Source organism: Rhinopithecus roxellana, chromosome 14 (genome assembly GCF_007565055.1).
Source record: "Rhinopithecus roxellana isolate Shanxi Qingling chromosome 14, ASM756505v1, whole genome shotgun sequence".
Taxonomy (NCBI): domain Eukaryota; kingdom Metazoa; phylum Chordata; class Mammalia; order Primates; family Cercopithecidae; genus Rhinopithecus; species Rhinopithecus roxellana.
The window spans coordinates 42,747,148-42,766,558 of NC_044562.1; the positions used below are offsets into that span (position 1 = coordinate 42,747,148).

Below are 19,411 nucleotides of genomic sequence, written 5' to 3' on the forward strand. Positions count from 1 at the left end.
TTTTTCCCGTAGTTCTTTTCTTTTCTGTTCTTTTCTTTTTTAAAATGAATCATATTACAGATTTATTTCTGGGGGAAAAAACCCCATAAAAGACAAAGCTGTATCGAATTCAGTGCATTCCAACTGTGATTCAAGGAACCCTGGGGGACCTCTGGTGCTGTGGCGGGGGTTGGGGGGGCATGTAAAGAAGAAGACAGAAGAAACAGGGGGATGAGAGCAGAGCCTTGGGTGTCCACCTCCACTTCAACCACAGCAGCTCAGTTCGTATCTATGTTGTTTTTTTTACACTGAGTTTTTTTTTTTTTTTTTTTTTTTTTTTTTTTTTTTTTTTTTTTGTTTTTGAGACGGCCTCTAGGCTGAGTGCAGTGGCCGCTCTAGCTCACGCAAGCCGCTCCCGTTACGCCACTCCTGTCTCAGCCTCCCGAGTATAGGACACAGAACCAGCTCTCCCCGGTTTTTTTTTATTTTTTTTTTTTTAGTAGAGACGGGTTTCACGTATTAGCCAGGATGTCCGATCTCCTGACTCGGATCACCGTTCGCCTCCAAAGTGTGGATGACAGGCTGAGCCACCGCGCCCCTACAAGAGTTTGCTACTGAAACAAACATTGCACAACTCCAACAAAGAAAGCTCTCATCATTTTACATATCAAAAACTGTGTTTGCAAGGTAAGTGCAGCCCAGATATACATTCATTCATAAATTTTTACGGAGTGCTAACTACGTGCCAAGCAAAGTGGTTCTAAAACCGGTCTTGGACTCAAGGTTTAAACAAAATCATGTCCAGGGATCAACAGACTATTGCTTCCATAAGAAGATGTTTATATAGTTTTCTAAAATGACATACTCTAAGAGATACTTTCTTTTTAAAAATGGCTTTTTAAAAATGGCTAGGCTACATAGCAATGGGAGTAATGCAAGTTTTGTTATTGTTGTCAAACATATACAAAAGCAGAGAGAGCAGGGAAAAAACCCACATGTCCTTTCACTCACCCTCAACAATTAACGGATGCCAATTTTGTTTTATCTATAATTCATCCCACTCTCCCCTTGCCCCATCACCACAGCTGTCTCATTTGCAAGTAAATCCCAGTTACCATATCATGTCAAGTGTATCACACATTAAGACAGAAAACAGAGTATAGTGTTATTTAAAATCATCTTTTCTAATGAATGTGGAATGCTAAACGCTCTGGTTTATATATGAGTTTCTAAAACTGTATAAAAATGAGATTTTTTTCTGTCTCAAAAATAGTTTTGATTTAACATGATCCAAAGGCAGTTGGAAATTAACTTTTGCCATAAAAAAATTTGGAATTTAAAAATAACCTTAAAGGAGTCAAACCCCAGGATAATATAATAAGAAAGCTCCTTATGATAAATGGTAAAATCACACGCTCTAATAAAAGCATGGCCTTCACAATCTTGTGTGATTTTTGAGCCAGTAAAAAAATCAAAGTAACAAAAATAGAATTCTTGTATAATTCTAAAACCTCAGGGAGAATGAGCTACACTTTAAAGAAAACTCAGAATTGGTACCAGCTCCCGCTGAGCAAAGCAGTGGCATGCAGTTTAAAGCCTGATGAAAGCACTACATCTTACCCGCACAGTTCTAAAATTTGCTGCATCATCCACTCCATTCACTTTGGCCGAATCCAGACTCAGGTAGTTGTATCTGCTGAAATCCCTCTCAAGCTTAAGTTTATCTATTGAATCAAAGACACAAGTTGTTAAGTTGCTTCAATAAATCCAATCTTTAATATCTCATTCCCTTTGATATCTTGTTCACATCGGTAAAATGGCTTTGGGATTAAGTACTGAATCAAAAGAACAAAAATTATACCCAAATATCAGTTAACGGCATATTCTTAAAATGACTTTTATCACTGTGATAGCACACTTTGTTTTACACTTATCTAGATAAGTCTCTTTCGAGTTTTTATCATAAAAAATATCTTCAATGCATTATTTCATTATAACATATGATGTCTGCCTGGTGATTCCTTCACCATTGGATATTTGGGTTCTCTCTAGTTTATAATAATAAATATAGGGCAGTGATAAATGTCTTCATACCAATTGTTTTTTGGATTCATTTGAATTATTTTGTTGGACTATAGTCCAAAAAGTGGTGTGACTGGATGGCAGCCTCTAATTGTAAGAGGTCCTCGCTTTGAAGTAGCACCCACAGCTCTAAGCAGATCAGTATACCACAAGCTCCAAGCAGATCAGTGACAACTCTGCTAGCTTGATCCTTAATACCTTTTGCTAATATACGCATAGTAGATACTTCAGGGCTGTTTTTAATTTGCATTTGTTGATTATTAGTGAAGACGACTTTTCCTAAGCGGTATTGACTTTTCATAGCTCTTCTTGTTTGAACTATTTGTTCACTACTTTTCATCATTTAGCTATTGGCTATTAGATAGTATCTTTGTGGTATTATGCTAATTCTCTAAAATTCCAAAGGCCAGATTTTTATCTCTTGTATCAACTGCAAAATGTATTCTCCACTATTTTTAAATATTCGCCTAACAATTTGTTTTTATATAATTGTACTCATTTAATTAGAACGCTGATAATTTTCTCTCCCCAAAGAGAAAAAATATATTCTTCCATTTTATATTTTAAATGTATGATCAGTCCCTGCCCTACTAATCGGCTTTGGTGAAGTCCAGACTGAGGTAGTTCTAGCTGCTGAAATCCCACTTGTGTCGACAGAATCATCTGCAAAGTCCTCAACACATCAGAGATGTATGGCACAGTATCTGGTGAGGTACAGGAATATTACACATACCCTGGGGTGTGGTAGAAGCAAACACACCATGTTCTTCACTTCAACTAGAATCATGGAAAATTCTTGAGAAGGAAGGGGCAAAGCATATGGAGTATGTTTTAAAGAGAATGCTTCAGAAAGTGCTGTGACACTGAAAATTAAAACACAGAAACATTCAGGCACGAGGCCTGTAATCCTAGCACTCCGGGAGGCCAAGGCAGGAGGATCACTTGAGCTCAGGGATTAGAGATCTGCCTGGGCAACATAGTGAGACTCCCAGCTCCAACAACAACAACAACAACAACAACAACAACAACAACAACAACAACAACACAGAAATAGAGACTTACTGAGGAGCTCTTCAGAGGCACCAGAGAGCAGTTGATAGAACACATGGAAGTTTCTTTCACCTCTTGGCTGTTTAACAACCCGAGATTTCTCTAAAAGATCTAAAGAGAAGAGTTAAATCATAGTATGGCATTTGTTTCACCTTCAAATCCACCATGCTTTTTTTCCTTCTCACTTTCTTTTTCACTTTCTATTCTGCATTAATAGAATGAAATAATAAAGGAAGCTATATTTTCAGTTCTACCTTCAGGAAGAAGCACAACTCTAATGAAAATCACCTTGAGTTTCATTTTCACATAATGAAAATCCTACACAGGTCACATTCTTTTTAAATAATGAATATATAAATAAGTTACATTCAACACATTGATTAAAGATAATATTATTTTTATTTTAATAACGCTCTTGATTTTTATGACATTAAATTCCTGAAAATGTAACATTACAAATGTAAGCAATGAAATACAGCCATTCAATTATGAGTCTACCTAGTAATTATAATAAAAAATTAGTTAACACTTTGAGATCTTATTATGTGCTAACTGCTTTACAGAAAGTATCCCACTGAATCCTCGCAACCATTTTATAAGGTATCATTCTACAGCTGAAAAACACTGATAGTTCAGGAGTTTACATAACTCAGCTAGCAACCTGTGGAACTAGGATCTGAAATCAGGACTCTTGCACCCACATGGCCCACTACCTGGGAGATGCAAAGCAGAGTTTGTGGATATCTTGAAGTCTTAGAGAAAGATGGTTCTCATTGATTTGGTGTCATTTGATATTATATTTTCACTGACCCCAGATAATTTTCAACCCATAAATCTGAGGTTTTACCAAATTTTCAAATGGGGAAGGGGTAAGGAAGGGAGGGACGAGAAAGGAATTCACTATGGCAGTATACAGCACGAGGCAAAGTACAATGGAAGAGATATTCTTGCCTGGAGCCCTGCTTATCACTGACTAGTGATACAAAAGGCTGTGGGCAAAGGCAAACTTCAACTACAAAATTCCAAATTAGTAATGTCATCATTGAGCACTAATTCTAGAGAACACACAAATTTGACGTCCCCCAATCAGGCTGCAATCTAAAACATCACGAAAAATGCTTGGTAAGGGAGAGAACGATGTGCCATTTAATCTAGGAACGATCATTCAACTTTTTAATTTGTATTTCTGGAACCTACACCAGCATTTACGGAGGAGTTTAGGTAGAGTGAAAGGGTATATATTTGATGAATGAGAAGTCCTAGGGTGCTCCAAATACATAAGATTGTAAGAATAAAGAGATGCAGCGTAAGAAAGCATAAAAAATTAAGCCAAATGAAAAAGAACAAAAATATGTAAGTACAAAAATTATTAGGTGCAGGATGCTGCAGATTTTTCATGTTCTCCAGCTCTCATATGGCTTGGAAGACTGCCAGTGTCTTTAAATCATAGATGGAAAATAATGAAGCCTTCATATTTAGAAAACATGAAAACAAAACAAAAAAACCCCAAAGGTTGAAAAGTACCAGTGGGATATAACTTAGGGAAAAAAAGGATTGTGTAATAATTACCATCTCTAAACAATGGAATGGGCCGGGCGCGGTGGCTCAAGCCTGTAATCCCAGCACTTTGGGAGGCCGAGACGGGCGGATCACGAGGTCAGGAGATCGAGACCATCCTGGCTAACACAGTGAAACCCCGTCTCTACTAAAAATACAAAAACTAGCCGGGCGAAGTGGCGGGCGCCTGTAGTCCCAGCTACTCGGGAGGCTGAGGCAGGAGAATGGCGTAAACTCGGGAGGCGGAGCTTGCAGTGAGCTGAGATCTGGCCACTGCACTCCAGTCCGGGCGACAGAGCGAGACTCCGCCTCAAAAAAAAAAACAAACAAACAAACAAACAAAAAAAAACAATGGAATGTTTCAGTCAATTAATATGTAAAAACTGACGTGCAAAGCAGAAGTCAGACTAAATACATAATGTTAAAGATGTAGTACGATTTTACTTATCATGTGACTGAGCTTCTGTGCGATCCTGTAACAGTTTCAGAAGAAAAAACCCACAGGGCATGGGCACATTCTTCATTGAAAAGCTAATTTTTATAGGAAATTCCTCCAGTTTAGAAGAAAGTGGCTTGATTACATAAAAAATATAAACGCTACATTTGACTTCATCCATTCATGCACAAATTTTTTCAAACAGGTCATCTACTGCTAACGCACTATGTGCCAGCGATTTGGGAAGAAGCCTGGCACCAGCTGGACACATGCTGACCTTCCACTTGGCCTACAAAAGTCACACGTGTTCCTGGCTGCTCTTGCCACCCAAACCAACAGCAGCAGCTCTCTTCACAGTGAGATGCCAAGGCCTTTGTGAGTCAGGACGAGGTGAGCTGCTATCCTCTCACCTTACAGTGGCACCTTATAATGATGACAAGCGATTGTTTAGCAGCACTTCCATAATCACATTACAGGGGGGCTGGGCGCGGTGCCTCACGCCTGTAATCGCAGCACTTCGGGAGGCCGAGGCAGGCAGATTACAAGGTCAGGAGATCGAGACCACCCTGGCTAACACAGTAATACCCTGTCTCTGTCTCTACTAACAATACAAAAAATTAGCCGGGTGCAGTGGCGGGCACCTGTAGTCCCAGCTACTTGGGAGGCTGAGGCAGGAGAATGGCGTGAACCCAGGAGGCAGAGCTTTCAGTGAGCCGAGATTGCGTCACTGCACTCCAGCCTGGGGGACAGAGCGAGACTGTCTCAAACAAACAAACAAACAAACAAACAAAAAACCACAATCACATTACAAAAGCAAACTGTAGTAGGTCAAGACATGAAATAACACCTTCAAAAAGCCCATGACAACACTACACTGTGCAACAGCAACACACTGGCCAGTCTAGTGTTTGACACCTTTTGAATAAATGCTCATAGACATTGCAGAGTGCAGAAATGGCAATGGCTGTAAGAGTCAGCAGATAACAACTACCAAGTTAAAGAATAATACTCACTTGTGTGCGATGTGAAAAGGAATGCTGGCCAAATGTATTTCGTGAACTGTGCACACTGAAATCATCAGTGATTACTCTCAAATTCAAATGTGAAACATGATACTATCATATTCAACCCTTAACACCTTCCCTGAGGTTGGTTTTATAATCCCTATTTTACATACAAGAAAATGAGGCTCGCATCCCAGTCTTGGTAAAAGCAATAGAGCCAGAATTCAAAGCTCTAGGTGACTAGGGATCATGCTTACAGTCTTTACAATTTTCCAGCCAAAAAAAAAAAAAAAGGCTATGTCCTTAAACACTTGGAAATGCTGTACTTTGTATAAATACATGAATTCACCTAAGCAACTCAATCACAAGATGAGGAATCTTTTATTACAAAGCAGCTGAAGGTTTTACCACTTAAAATGCTTACTCTATTACTCTAGAGCCTCCAATTTCAGTTTCTTTATGACTTTTCTCGTAAGTCACAAGCTTCCAGGTAGAAAAGTAATCAGGGAAAATGTTTGCCCCCAAACAATTTACTCATGCTTAAGACCATTCCTTATTGGTTTTCTTCCCCTAAATGTGCATGCACCAACATAATCTAACAGCTTGAAGCCATACCAAATAATTACTCAAAGTAGAGAACATAAATTCAATTCACTATAGGGATTCACCACCTGACTATTTTAATTTACTTAAATGTGCCCCCGAATTAAGTCAAAGCAGAACTTTTGCACAGCCTTCTCTTCTGCCTTAGGTGTACTTCTACCACCACCAGTTGAGCCTCTGCTAGCAACATTTAGTAAAGAAGAGTTATTATTAGACACTGGACATTCAGTACAGAAGAGATATTCTAGATATTCTAATGCAGCTACATCCTCCTCACAAGACACGAGTTTAAGTTTATATTAAATTTAGCATAAATTTCTATTTTAAGGAAAGAGATAAACATATTAAGCCACTCTAACGGGGAAGTTAAGGGGGCAGGGACAAAGAAACAACGAATCAGAACCTGCCCCCCTACCCTACTGCACTGCCGCTGCCTGACTATCAACACGGAGCCTGGCCGTCATGTAGGGGCTTTCCTAGTTCGACTCATTACCAGCTAGTCCACAATAGATAGAGTGCCTGTGCATGTCAGAGACAGCCTCCCCAAGGCACAAGGTGTGAAAGAAATAGTCTAAGACTGTACCTGCTGGAGGATGAAGCTTTTTTTAACAGACAAATAAATAAAAAGACATGTATTGGTTGAGAAGAAAAAAAAAATCACATTACATACTTTGGGATGCAACAGAGAAAGGGTTAGATAGTATGATAAAAGCTTCATTATTTTATGTATACTCTCCTCTCCTGGAAAAAGAAGTGGTCCAAATTCTTGATTAAGGCTAATTATGAAAAAAAATCAGCTTTGTCTTGTGAAGGTGAGAAAGACAATGAAAGACTGATTGAAAGACTATCACTCAAACTGATGGCCTACAGAGACCCCGTGCCTCCTCTCCAGTTGCTCCAAGATGAATATTATGAAAAAAGCATCTCAGCGGCATTTAGGTTCTTTCAGTGAATTTATGCCTCCTCAGTAAAGCAAAAGGATACATTAAACAACAAGCATGTAACCATGATCTAAGTAACTATAATTTATCTACCTTTTTCCTCTTGTCTTAATCACTCCCGAAGAAAAAGGTACCAAACTACTAGTGAAGAAATGGGCATAACAGATGGTCGTTTCAGCAGAAAATTCTGATTATGAACTTATGTTTACTTATTTATTGGGATATATATTCTAAAATCTATTCTATACTTTTTCTGAAAAATAACCCTCAAGATTGACAACTAGGAAGGGTCACTCATGACAAATTTTAAAGATTAAAAAAATGGGGCAAACATCTTCTTACAAATCATTCATTCACTTTGTATGTATACTATAGTAAACGAAAAAAGGTATGAACATCGACCTCAGGGCTCCGACAGCCGTGGTCTCCACACTTGATCTTAGCCAAAAGGCCGAGAAGCGATACAGACAGCCGTGGTCTCACATGATTCTCTAAATTTGCAGGTTTGCTTTGAGGGATCTAAAGCATCTGGCATGCCATGATATTACAATTCTTCCCCTACTTCCACCGCACTTCGCAGCATTTTAAGAAATCAACTTCAAAGTTTTCACTCAAAAGTCAGTATCCTGAAGTTATAAAATCAGCATTAAAGATAGCTAGACCTATTGCATTCAAGTTCTGAAAGGGTTTCCAGTGTTTGTACAGGAAAAATTACCTTGGGCTCTAAAGCACTAAGAAAAACGTAGCTTATTATATACATAATTACTGTTTTTTATTAGGATTTTGTTATATACATATAGAATATATGTATTTTCACAACAGATTGTTTTCTGATGCAAATTTAATGTTTATCTAATAATTGAAAATTTGTTCATGAATGTATCTGAATCTAAAATTCTAGACCCAATCCTGAAATAAAAGTAATGAAATATCTGGTCTTTACTATCTTGATTTACTACCCTAATAAACACAGATTAATGAATTAATTAATTAATCTGAGGTTAATTTAGATATATTTCAACACCTGGCTTCTTCAATATTTGTATATAGTCTCATTTCATGATAAATAGTCTTTTTTCATGACAAACATATTTTGTAAAAAGAACAAGAAAGTAAAACTGAGATAAAGGGAAAGCATCTACTTTCATATAAAGGCACCCATTACGAAGTCACAGCACTGCTCTTTTGAAATTTCAGTATTTCAGTTGTATTGCTACAGATACTTCACAAACAATGATTGACTATTTCTGTCTTCTTCAGGAGCTTTAAAACTCAAAACTCAAAAAAAAAAAAAAAAAAGCTCAGCCTTGTATGGCCTTGTATGTATTAGAAATTAGGCAATGTATTGACTTAAGTTTTTGATTTGTGACCCTAAAAAGGCAGATTAAAAACAGACACTTTATTAAGGAATATCCACTCGCTACTGAGAACTGACCCATAGACAGGGAGTCTTCTATTTCACCTCAGTATATATAGTCCCAGAAAACTGATCAGAGTTTCCTTTAGGAAGTGTTCTAACAGGCAGTTTCATGCCTTTTACTGATGACTTTCCATCAATAAAATCAAATATATGACATAAAAGGAAAGCCAAAGCTGTAAATCTCAAACAATTTAAAACAGTAAAATCACGTTCCATACAAAATGGCATGAATGCAGCACACACACAGATTAAACAATGTGCCACAAGATAGACAGCACATAAAGGTATAAGCCAATTGTGTCATAAATTCAAAAGAAATGCGAAAAAACAACACAATCCAGAGTAATCTGTTCCATCCTCCATCTCCATTGTGAGAAGGGTGGCCGTTACCTTTTGCTTTACGTTTCCATGTGGAAGGATCTCCTTAGAATAACTCCCCCAGCCTGCTGGCCCCTTACTCACTCCTCCCCAGGACAAGAAAAAAGACTTTGCCGAGCAGTGAGGTTTGCAGAAGAAAGGGCCATGCACAGAGGACTTAGTTCTCTGGGTTCCCCACACTGTGCACACATCTGGCTCTACTGCTCAATGCTAAAAGACAGATGGGGCAATGCACACGAGGAGAGGCCAGCAGTTGCTTAATATTGTCAATCACTGCCTCACTACCAAAGTGCCAAAGGACTACTAACACACCTACTTGGGTGATAAACCAAAAGACACTTTCCTCAACCTTGCCTTTAACAGTAATAAAGCCACTTCTTCTCCAGCTTGATTCTTGTGCCTATTTGACAAGTGCTTCCAAACTGGGTGAGGGAAAGGATATATTATCAATCACACCCCTGTATTGATTAGTTTTTGCTGCATAACAAATCACCCAAAACTCAGCAGCTCAAAACAATACCATTTATTAGCTAATGATCATGAGTGTCAGCTGGATATTTCCGGCCTGAGCCAACTTGGCTCATCTCTGTTGGGCTTGCTCACAGGTTGGTTGTCTGCTGGCAGCCGTCTAGGCTAAGACGTCCTCACTCCTATGTCTAGCAGTTCATTCCATGTGTCTCTCCTCATCCAGCAGACTAACCCAGGCTCATTCACATGATGGTGATAGTAAATTCCCAAGATCAGCAAGAGAGGAGAAACTCCAATACATCAACAATCCTCAAGTATCTGGTTGTGCTGTATTTGCTAATTGTTCCATTGATCAAAATACATCTCCCAGCCAAGCCTTGAGTAAATGAGAGAGGGGACTCATCAAGGATGTGGACACAGGGTGAGAAATTATTGTGCTATTTCTGAAAACAATCTATCAGACAGTGGCTGTCTAAAATAAAATGATTACAAATTGTTTGACACACTTTCTGTTGAGAGGTATGATCTGTGTCTCTGCCCCTGAAACTGTGCAAGCTGGTGCCCACTGTGACTACACAGAATACAGCAGAAGTGGCACGCCATATGCTTTCCCAGACTACTTCAGGATTCCTCCTCAACCTCTTAGAACACTGGTTGCCAGGATGTTACTTTCCTCTCCAAACCTAGTTGTAATACTGTGAAACACCCAAACTTGTTGTACTCTAAGTTTGAGGTTGTAGGGGGCAGGGGTTGTTAGGCAGTACAGCAAGAATAACAGGAACACAGACCAATCACAGCATTTGCCTCCCTTCATAATTAGCAGAATTTTTTTTTTCAAGTTGAACAAAGTCAGTACCAGGAGAAGTCTGACTACCAATAATTTTGTTTGCCTTTCTGAGATTTAGGAAAAGTATTTATTTAGAAGTATTTTTAAATGATTAGCACAGAATATTCAGACAAAATTTTCTAATAAAGCAGAAGCTTTATTTCTCAAAAAAACTCTCAACTGTACATAATTACTTCTGTGATCATTAATTCATCCAACAAATATATATAAGGTGCTCAATACTGTTTTTTTTTTTTTTTGAGACGGAGTCTTGCTCTGTCACCCAGGCTGGAGTGCAGTGGTGCAATCTCGGCTCACTGCAACCTCCACCTCCCAAGTTCAAGCGATTCTCCTTTCTCAGCCTCCTGAGTGGCTGGGATTACAGGCACGTGCCGCCACGTACAGCTAATTTTTGTATTTTTAGTAGAGTCGGGGTTTCACCATGTTGGTCAGGCTGGTCTCGAACTCATGACCTTGTGATCTGCCTGCCTTGGCCTCCCAAAGTGCTGGGATTACAGGCGTGAGCCATGGTACCCAGCCTATGTTCGACACTATTTTAGTTGCTGGTCATTCAGTAATGAACCAGACTAAAGCTCTGTCCTTATAGAGCATGTATTTGATGAAAGGCTAGAGACAATAAACAACTAACTATACTGAAAAAAGCAAATATTTATTGAGTGTTCACTATGTACCAGGCACTATTACAAGTGCTTTAGATACTAATACGTAATCTATACCTCAAGACAACCTATGCAATCGGTCCTATAGTTATTCTCATTTCAAAGCGAAGAAATGGAGGCACAGAGAATGAAGTAATCTGCTGTCTTTTGTTTAGACACTGGAAACCACATGATAAACCAACAAGAGTTGCAAAAGTAGGCTCATGGGTATGCCCCAAATAATGGACAAGGAAAAAAGAGCCTGCCTTTATATGCACTTACACACCTACTGTGTCAGGTATTACACTAGGCTCTTGACATGGTAATGTGAACAAGACAACCTCTCTTGTCCATAGTTCGCTCAGGTATATGCACATCTGAAATAACAGTTTCTTCACAGCGTATATTTCTCTGTGCTATTCTTCTTTTAGAAGATAGAATCCCTTGCAACTTGTACCATATGTTCTCCACTGTCTAAACTGCCACCAAATGCCTGTGATATTAATTTTAAAAATTGGTTTCCAAAAGCTTCCAGTTCATAACACCAGATGTAAAATCCCCAAATACAAAAACATAAATATTATCAGACCAACAAACCTTAACAAAGTAGAAGTATCATTTTACATTACCTAAACATTTGTATGTGTTTCTATATTTTATCTTCTCTATTGAAGCAAATGTTTTGCCATCTTCTATTTTAATACCTCTCTTAAAGACACTAACCTTAGGGATATGTAGTTTTCAAGTGAGTTCCAGACTTAATTTGTCTCTTTTACAAAAAGAGAGAGAAGTTACTGGGTTTTCTTTTCCTTTCCACTTTCTGGGTACACAATTGGCTCAAGGGATATTGTGCCTTTTTCAAGGTAAGAGTTTTTGCCAATGACAATCTATGCTTCCACTAGGCAGCTGCTAGAAAAGGAGGCAAAATATACTTCCTACAAAATGGCAAATTTTGTCTTCTTTTCTACGCTACAAGAAGCTAACTTTTAGCTTCTTTAGTTTGGAGAGAACACAAGATGGTTTATCCATTGCTTTAAACTCCCTTCTGCCAGAAGGCAGCAGCTCCCAATGACCACCTATGAGTCAGTTCTCTATACAGGATGAAATTTCCTGCTCTTACCACTAATATATTCCTTTTCTCTCCAAAGCAAAGGATACTCTTAAATACCAGGGTGTTCCCACTACCACAAATTTCAATATAATTTCACTGTGGGAACAAACGGTAACAAACACCATATGAAATCCATCCATGAAGATATATTAATCTTAATTGGAAAAGAACTGAGTGTTTAATATTTATTCTCCACGGATACTGCAAGAATCAGGGGATAAGACATTTGTGCTCAGAACTTAAACTTCAAAATTTAAAACCAAAGTTGTTTTCTAATCCTTATAATAAAGTTATCCTGAATTATTTTCCTAAAATCCTCAAGAGTAATATTGATTAAATCATTCCAAAATGTTCAGCTGTAAGTTCTGTAATGAAAACAATAGTAAACCTACTCTCATTTTAAAAAAGTGTTTTATTAATTTTATAGCTAGAGTTAATTTGTCTTGTAAAAAGAAACCACTAAAGACTCATGAGTATCATTCAGAATAAATACTAATCATTCCTTAAAATGGTGATCTTAAAACTGAGGCACACCACTAGCTGGACAGCTCTGATCAGCTGCCATATACTGTAAAAGCAGTTTTCCTAACAAGTTTGGCAGGGGTTATAATCATTTACCTTTGGTTATATCATACATAATTTGCATGAGTACTTTTACTCCCATATTTTGTGTATGAAATCATTTAACTGAAGTAGCACTATCCCATTCAACTTCAATTCATATTAAAACTTTCTCTTCAAGGCATTTCTCTAATAATTAAACATTCTTATAAATATGGACAATCCCAACACATGGCATACAAAACTGTGTAGTTGGGCAAACTAAAATGGAAACTTTATTTATTTATTTTTGAGATGGGGTCTCACTCTGTCACCCAGGTTGGAGCACAGTGGCTCAACCTCAGCTCACTGTAACTTCCGGCTCCCAGGCTCAAGTGATTTTCCTACCTCAACTTCCTGTGCTGGGACCACAGGCATGCGCCATCACATCTGGCTAATTTTTTGTATTTTTGGTAGAGACGGGGTTTCACATGTTGACCAGGCTGGTCTCAAACTGATGAGCTCAGGTGATCCCCCCGCCTCAGCCTCCCAAAGTGCTGGGATTACAGGCATGAGCCATTTGCGCCCAGCCAGAAATTAAATTATTTAAGAACTACAGAATGCTGGAAATGGGAAGAACCATGGAATTCATCCAATTCAATCCTATCATTTTAAAGGTGAGAAATCTCTATCCCTAGATGGTTACTCTCTGAATCATGATTTAAAATTTTTTTTTAAATCAGCTGCATAGTTTGACCAAATTAACTAAATAATAATTTTCAAAGGGCATTCTTCTGCTAGGGCTAGTCAGGAAGATCTCAGTGGCATCTGACAGTGCCAGGATTCTGGGCTACCCATCTCCTCTTCAACCAGATCAGGTCTCATTTTACCAGTACCATCTTTGGGGTTCAGCATAACATTTTCTTTGAAGACGAAATGCCACTGTTATAAGAAAAATAAATGTGCACACTTTGGATACTTCAGTCAACTTTTTTTTTTTTTCTTTTTTTAGGTCTAAACATAAATTTTTTCATTCTAACAATCCCAATAGCACCATGGGATGGTGAGGCAGGCAGGGGTAGGAAGAGATTCAGTTCTATGGTCCTCCAAAAACCCAGAGGACTCAAGAGGACAACCAGACTGTGGCTGGGGTGCATAAAGCCCTGAGTCATCACCTTACATTTTCCAAACTAATCAACCATCAGTCAAGAGGAGCAGGGACATCAGGGTTGTGCCGTGGGCGCCACAGCTCCCAAGCACTGACAGCACTGTCATTTTTATAAGAGACACTGAAAACCCCGAGTGGCGCTCATATACCCACTTTAGAAAACTCTGCACCTAGGCTAGTATGAGCAGACCTCATCTGACTGTGTTTTTTTTGTTGTTGTTGTTTTGTTTTTTTTACCTTTCACATAGAATATTTCACTTCCACAGTCAAAAATCATGTCTAAAGAAAGTTAAAAAATCTGTTTTACCTAACAAGTGTATCACATTCCAATCACTTAAATACACTGGAAGAGAAGCAACATTTCTCAAAGTAAGACTGAAGTACAGGTCTACTCCTTTTATTGAATAAATATTACTCCAAAAGTTATTAATTTAAAACCAATTATTTATATTTTGCCTTTTTATCATAAACATTTTGTTAAAGAAAATAACACTTAGAGGATCTTTTTTCATACAGGATTCCCTTAAAGACCTATAGGATTTTAAAAAGACCTATAGAATATAAAAAACAGTAAGGCAAATATTTATTTAGCAAACTCCTAAAAAGTTTTCCCAAGGTAAAGATGTTAAGTGATCTTTTAAAAGATTTATAAATTACATTATATTATAAAACAATCTGAAATGCAAAGCTTAAAGTGTAAAAATAAAGCAAGGAAACATATTCTTATGCCTCAAAGACACAAGTATCTATCTAAACTATTCTACTATAAATACATGTTTTAGTATTCTGAACTTCTTTACAAGGACTCAAGAAAAATACTCACAGTTACTTATTACTCCTCCTAGCGGATCGCCTTTAAAGTCAAATTCAATATCCATATATTTGCCCTGCCAAAGAAAGATTTTGTGAATTTTCTAGTTCATCTCAAAATATTCACTCAGTGTACTTCTTAGAGAATAGCAGACTAAGCCCTTATTTTTCTACATTTGTTTAAATGTAACTAAGAAAGACACAGTTTATATAACCAAGATGCAAAACAACTTGCCTCCATAAATAATTCATACTAAATACCCTATTAGTTCAAAGCTAATATAACCCACTGCTAATTTAGGAACAAATCTTCTCAGCCACCATGTGACTTTTCCATTTCAGATTATCTTTCAAACTACTGGAGGATATGTACTCAATTCAAAAATAAAAACAGAAGAAAAATAAGTTGTCTGTGTATACAGACTGGTTGGGAAGATAGTCTTTTTTTAATTCGCAGAATATGTTTTAAGCCATTGCTAGGAACTTGAAACATATCAGTAAATGAATTGAAACATTCAGAGATCTGTTTTTATAACTATGCAAATCAAATACAAGATTATGTGTTATGAACAGGTCAGAATCACACTGATCATTATTCCTTTTTTTGGCTTTTCACCCAGATTATAATAGCAATATATAACACAGGTTCATTTTACACTTTATAGACAGTATCTTAAACACACAGACACACACACGGAGTTTAATATTCTGATTGTTAAAGAACTGGTCCATAATTGCCTAAAAAGTAACAAGTATAACAGAGTAACTGTGACAGGTGTTTCTTGTTTGGAAAAGTGTGTGTGGTTCTAATAAGTAAAGTCTTTAGTTTTGTTTCATGTCCTAAGAATTACTTTAACTCATTAATTTTCAAATGAGGGTAAGGGAGAACAAATACAATCACATGGAACCCAGTCAACAATGTAATTTGTGCCTTTGTATCAGCTTATGCATGCTCCTGCACCTTCTCTTTTTTCATCATCATGGGTCATCTAACCTTTTAGAGGTCTGCATTTATTCATAAGGATATGTCTGTCAACCACTTCTTTAAAGCTGAAGTAGGCACAAGCGAAAGCATGGCATGGCTCCTGCCTTCAAGGAGCTTACTGTCTAGTGGGGGAATTGAGACAGGTCAACCGGACACTCCAGTCTAGGAGGATATGTCCTACAGTGGGTCCTGGTGCTATGCCAAAGAAGCAGGAACAAAGGGAGTATAGGAAATCTGCCCCACCTTAATTGCAAAGTATCAGCAGAAGTGAGGCGGGCAAGGAGGTGGGAGACCAGGAAGGAGTAGGCATTAAGAATTGGCAACCATGAGGATGAGTGGGAAACAAGGCTGGAGAGGGAAGTTGGAGCACATGGTTACTTTGAGATATTCTCATCACAAAAAAGCCCTGTCCTTAAAGGCTCCTAAACAAGGATGTCATGATCAAACCTGCTTATTTACAAGATTTTCCCTGGCTAGCATGGAATGAAGAGGAAAGAAGCAAGAGTACATGTAGCTGACAGGAGGTGGCTACAGTGATTAGTGGAGAAATGTTGGTGGCTTTAAGCAGAAGTAGTCAAAGAGAAAAAGTAAACAGAATTGAGAGCTACCTGGAGAGTCACAGTAACAGGCCCAGGTTGGATGCAGGAGACGAGAGAGGATAAAAAAAAAAAAATTCAGTCCTGTGGCCCAGGCCACTGAGTGGACAGGGAGGACGTCCAAGAAGGTGGGAGACCAAGGAGGCGAAGCAGCTACAAAGGAGGGGAAGAATGGTTACTCTGTCAAAGGAGTCAGAGGTTGACCACGTAAGAGGGGATCCTTTTGATAGAAGGTGGTCCCTGGCCACAGGAGGCGACAGAATCTAGACCCTAGGTAAAAGAAGCATACATAGACATATGGATAGGTCAGGCACCAGGAAGCAGGATTAACTCAGTTCGAAGGCCTGTATGATGACGATGGTGATTTCTGTAAAGTAGGTATAACATCAAGAGCTGAGAGTAAAAAAATAGGAGGTTTGAGGAGAGTAGAATAAACACTGGAGAGAATGGAAAAGGATGCCAACCAGGGATAAACCAACTAGTGGCCAGCCCTGAGAATTCGGTTGATAGTGTAATGACATTCTTCCCACTAAGCCACTTCCTGATTACTCGCCAAAAGCTGGGTTCTGATCATGTCACTAGTCCACTCAGAAATAACTCATAGCTCAGTATGTCAAACTACAGCTGCTGTGGTGGGGAGGGGACCCTGTGAGGCATCTCCATGGGAACACTGGTTCAAAATGTGAGCTACACTAGAACACAGCAGGGTCTATCAGACTACTCTGTGAAGAGGTCAAGGATTTCATTCCAGGTTAACCAGACCAACAAAGACTGGTTTACAAGTCAAAGAAATTGCAATTTCCCCGGAGCACAAGTACATAAACCACTGTTATGTACAGTAGTAACTTTAAATACAGCAGAATCCTGCTATAAAATTAAAACATGGGTATATTACTAGTCAAGTCACAGACCACAAAGCAGAGCAACTGCTAAAAACTGGGCATGAAATGATTTAGCCTATAATCAGGTATTAATCTCATATCCTAATACCCATGTTATAATAGGATTTCTCTGAAGTTACTTAATAAACCAAATCACCTGCCAAGCCTTTCACTAGATTTCAAATATCACTAAGAAGTAACAGCCTTTTAAGTAATATGGGTTTCTACATTTTTATGGTCTATAGACTAAATGTATTTGCAAATATTAAATGCTGTGTGTGCATATAATTTGCAAACAGCAAAAATAAAATCTGTATCACATAAAGGAGCTTGATCATTAGAATTACTTCTATCACCCACACTTCACTTCTAATTCTATTTATGTAATGAGATTAGCCATGTTACCACAACAGGAAAAGGCACGGATCAAATCAGTTATAACAACTTAAGGGGCCAATGTGACGGAAAAAATTCACAGCCTTGGAATTAGGAACCTTATTTAGCCTGCCATTTTCTAAACCATCAAAACTATCTCCACCTGAGGTCACTGTCCTGCCTTAAGCACAAAATAACCTTAAGGAAGAGCTAAATGGGATCTAAAAGAAGAAGGTGGAGAAAGGTCAGGAAGCGTCTCAAGTAAGGAGGCATAAAAGATCATCAAAATTGTCCCTGATGGCAATCAGTAATGTATGTGAGAAGACGGTTCAAAAAACAAATGATCTTTTATTATAAAAATGTATACATCAATTTCAAAACACCACCATCAGACTCAACATTTCCTGCAGCTGCATTCAGGCAGCTGTGTCTCTGTAAAGGGCAGAGGCACCAAAGAGCATGGCCTGGCTGGAGGAGCCCACTGCGTCAACATGCAAGGCACAGGCCACGGAGTAGTGGGGGATGAGGCTGGGAAGATGGACCCTGTCGGGAGAAGTAGCATTTTCCAACTCAATCTAGCTCAAAACACCCGATTTGGTTTTTATTATTCAGTTCTACTCTACAGCCCCACACTCACCCCACACGCTTGCATTTGTTGCCAAGCCTGTGGACTTCACCTCTATTAATTTTAAAATACATCCCATCCTTTCTGGACCCACTAAATAAGGGACAAGGGCCACGGTGCACCCTAACCCTAAGCTTGAGACCCAGTTTATCTTTCTCTTAATTTCTGATTCTTGATTTCTAAATACTACACGCAGATAAGAAAGTGTTACTCTAAATAGCCTCATTTAAATTGCTTATGGGATTTTATGATAGAAGACGTCAAGAAAACATGATAAAAATAGCTTGTTACTCCAAAAAGAATTCAAAAGGAAAATTCCAGAAACCAAGAGTCCTTATAGAACTTTGAGTCTCAATAGAGATGATGTTCCTCTTATTTTAAAAATGTGTGTATTAAGAAATATTAAACATCTACTGGTTGTTTAAACATACATGAGCTAAATATTAGTGTTAACACTTATGCTTATACAAATACTTACAAATCTAGAGGAGTTGTCATTCCTTACAGTTTTGGCATTTCCAAAAGCTAGAAGGAAAGAAACAGATGTATGGTTAAAAAAATAATAATAATCTCAAGCAGAAAGATTAAGCAAATACAGCATTTGAAATCTATGATTTCTGGAAAATACAACTTGTGGCAATGATATTTCAGTCCAAAACTTCCACAGAAATATACTTAACAGAAGTCTTAGTAAGTTGCTAAAGCTTCCATGTCTTACAAGTTCATAGAAAAAAAAAAAAAAAGAATCATTCCTATGATTCATGGAATTCAAGTATTACTGTAAACTTAATCTCATCTAATTCAACACCTTTTAACACTTTTAGAGTAGTCAATTGAGTGACCAGGAAGCAAGGCTTCATGCTCTTCTAGGATTATCATCACTGAATAAGGTTATTTCAGAGATTACTTATCATTAT

General features: G+C 38.1%; 1 protein-coding gene across 6 annotated transcripts in view; it reads right to left on the reverse strand.

The window, feature by feature from the left end:
* The window catches only part of MYO1B (myosin IB), a 185,279-nt gene that overhangs the window by 60,590 nt on the left and 105,278 nt on the right, over nt 1-19,411 (reverse strand). For all 6 annotated transcript variants that reach the window (XM_010379774.2, XM_010379768.2, XM_010379771.2 and 3 more), the window contains 4 exons: nt 18,973-19,019; nt 15,046-15,109; nt 3,124-3,222; nt 1,600-1,703 (listed from right to left, as the gene is read on the reverse strand). In XM_010379774.2, the coding sequence (XP_010378076.1) occupies nt 1,600-1,703; nt 3,124-3,222; nt 15,046-15,109; nt 18,973-19,019 (314 nt within the window). The remainder of the gene's footprint in view (nt 1-1,599; nt 1,704-3,123; nt 3,223-15,045; nt 15,110-18,972; nt 19,020-19,411) is intronic.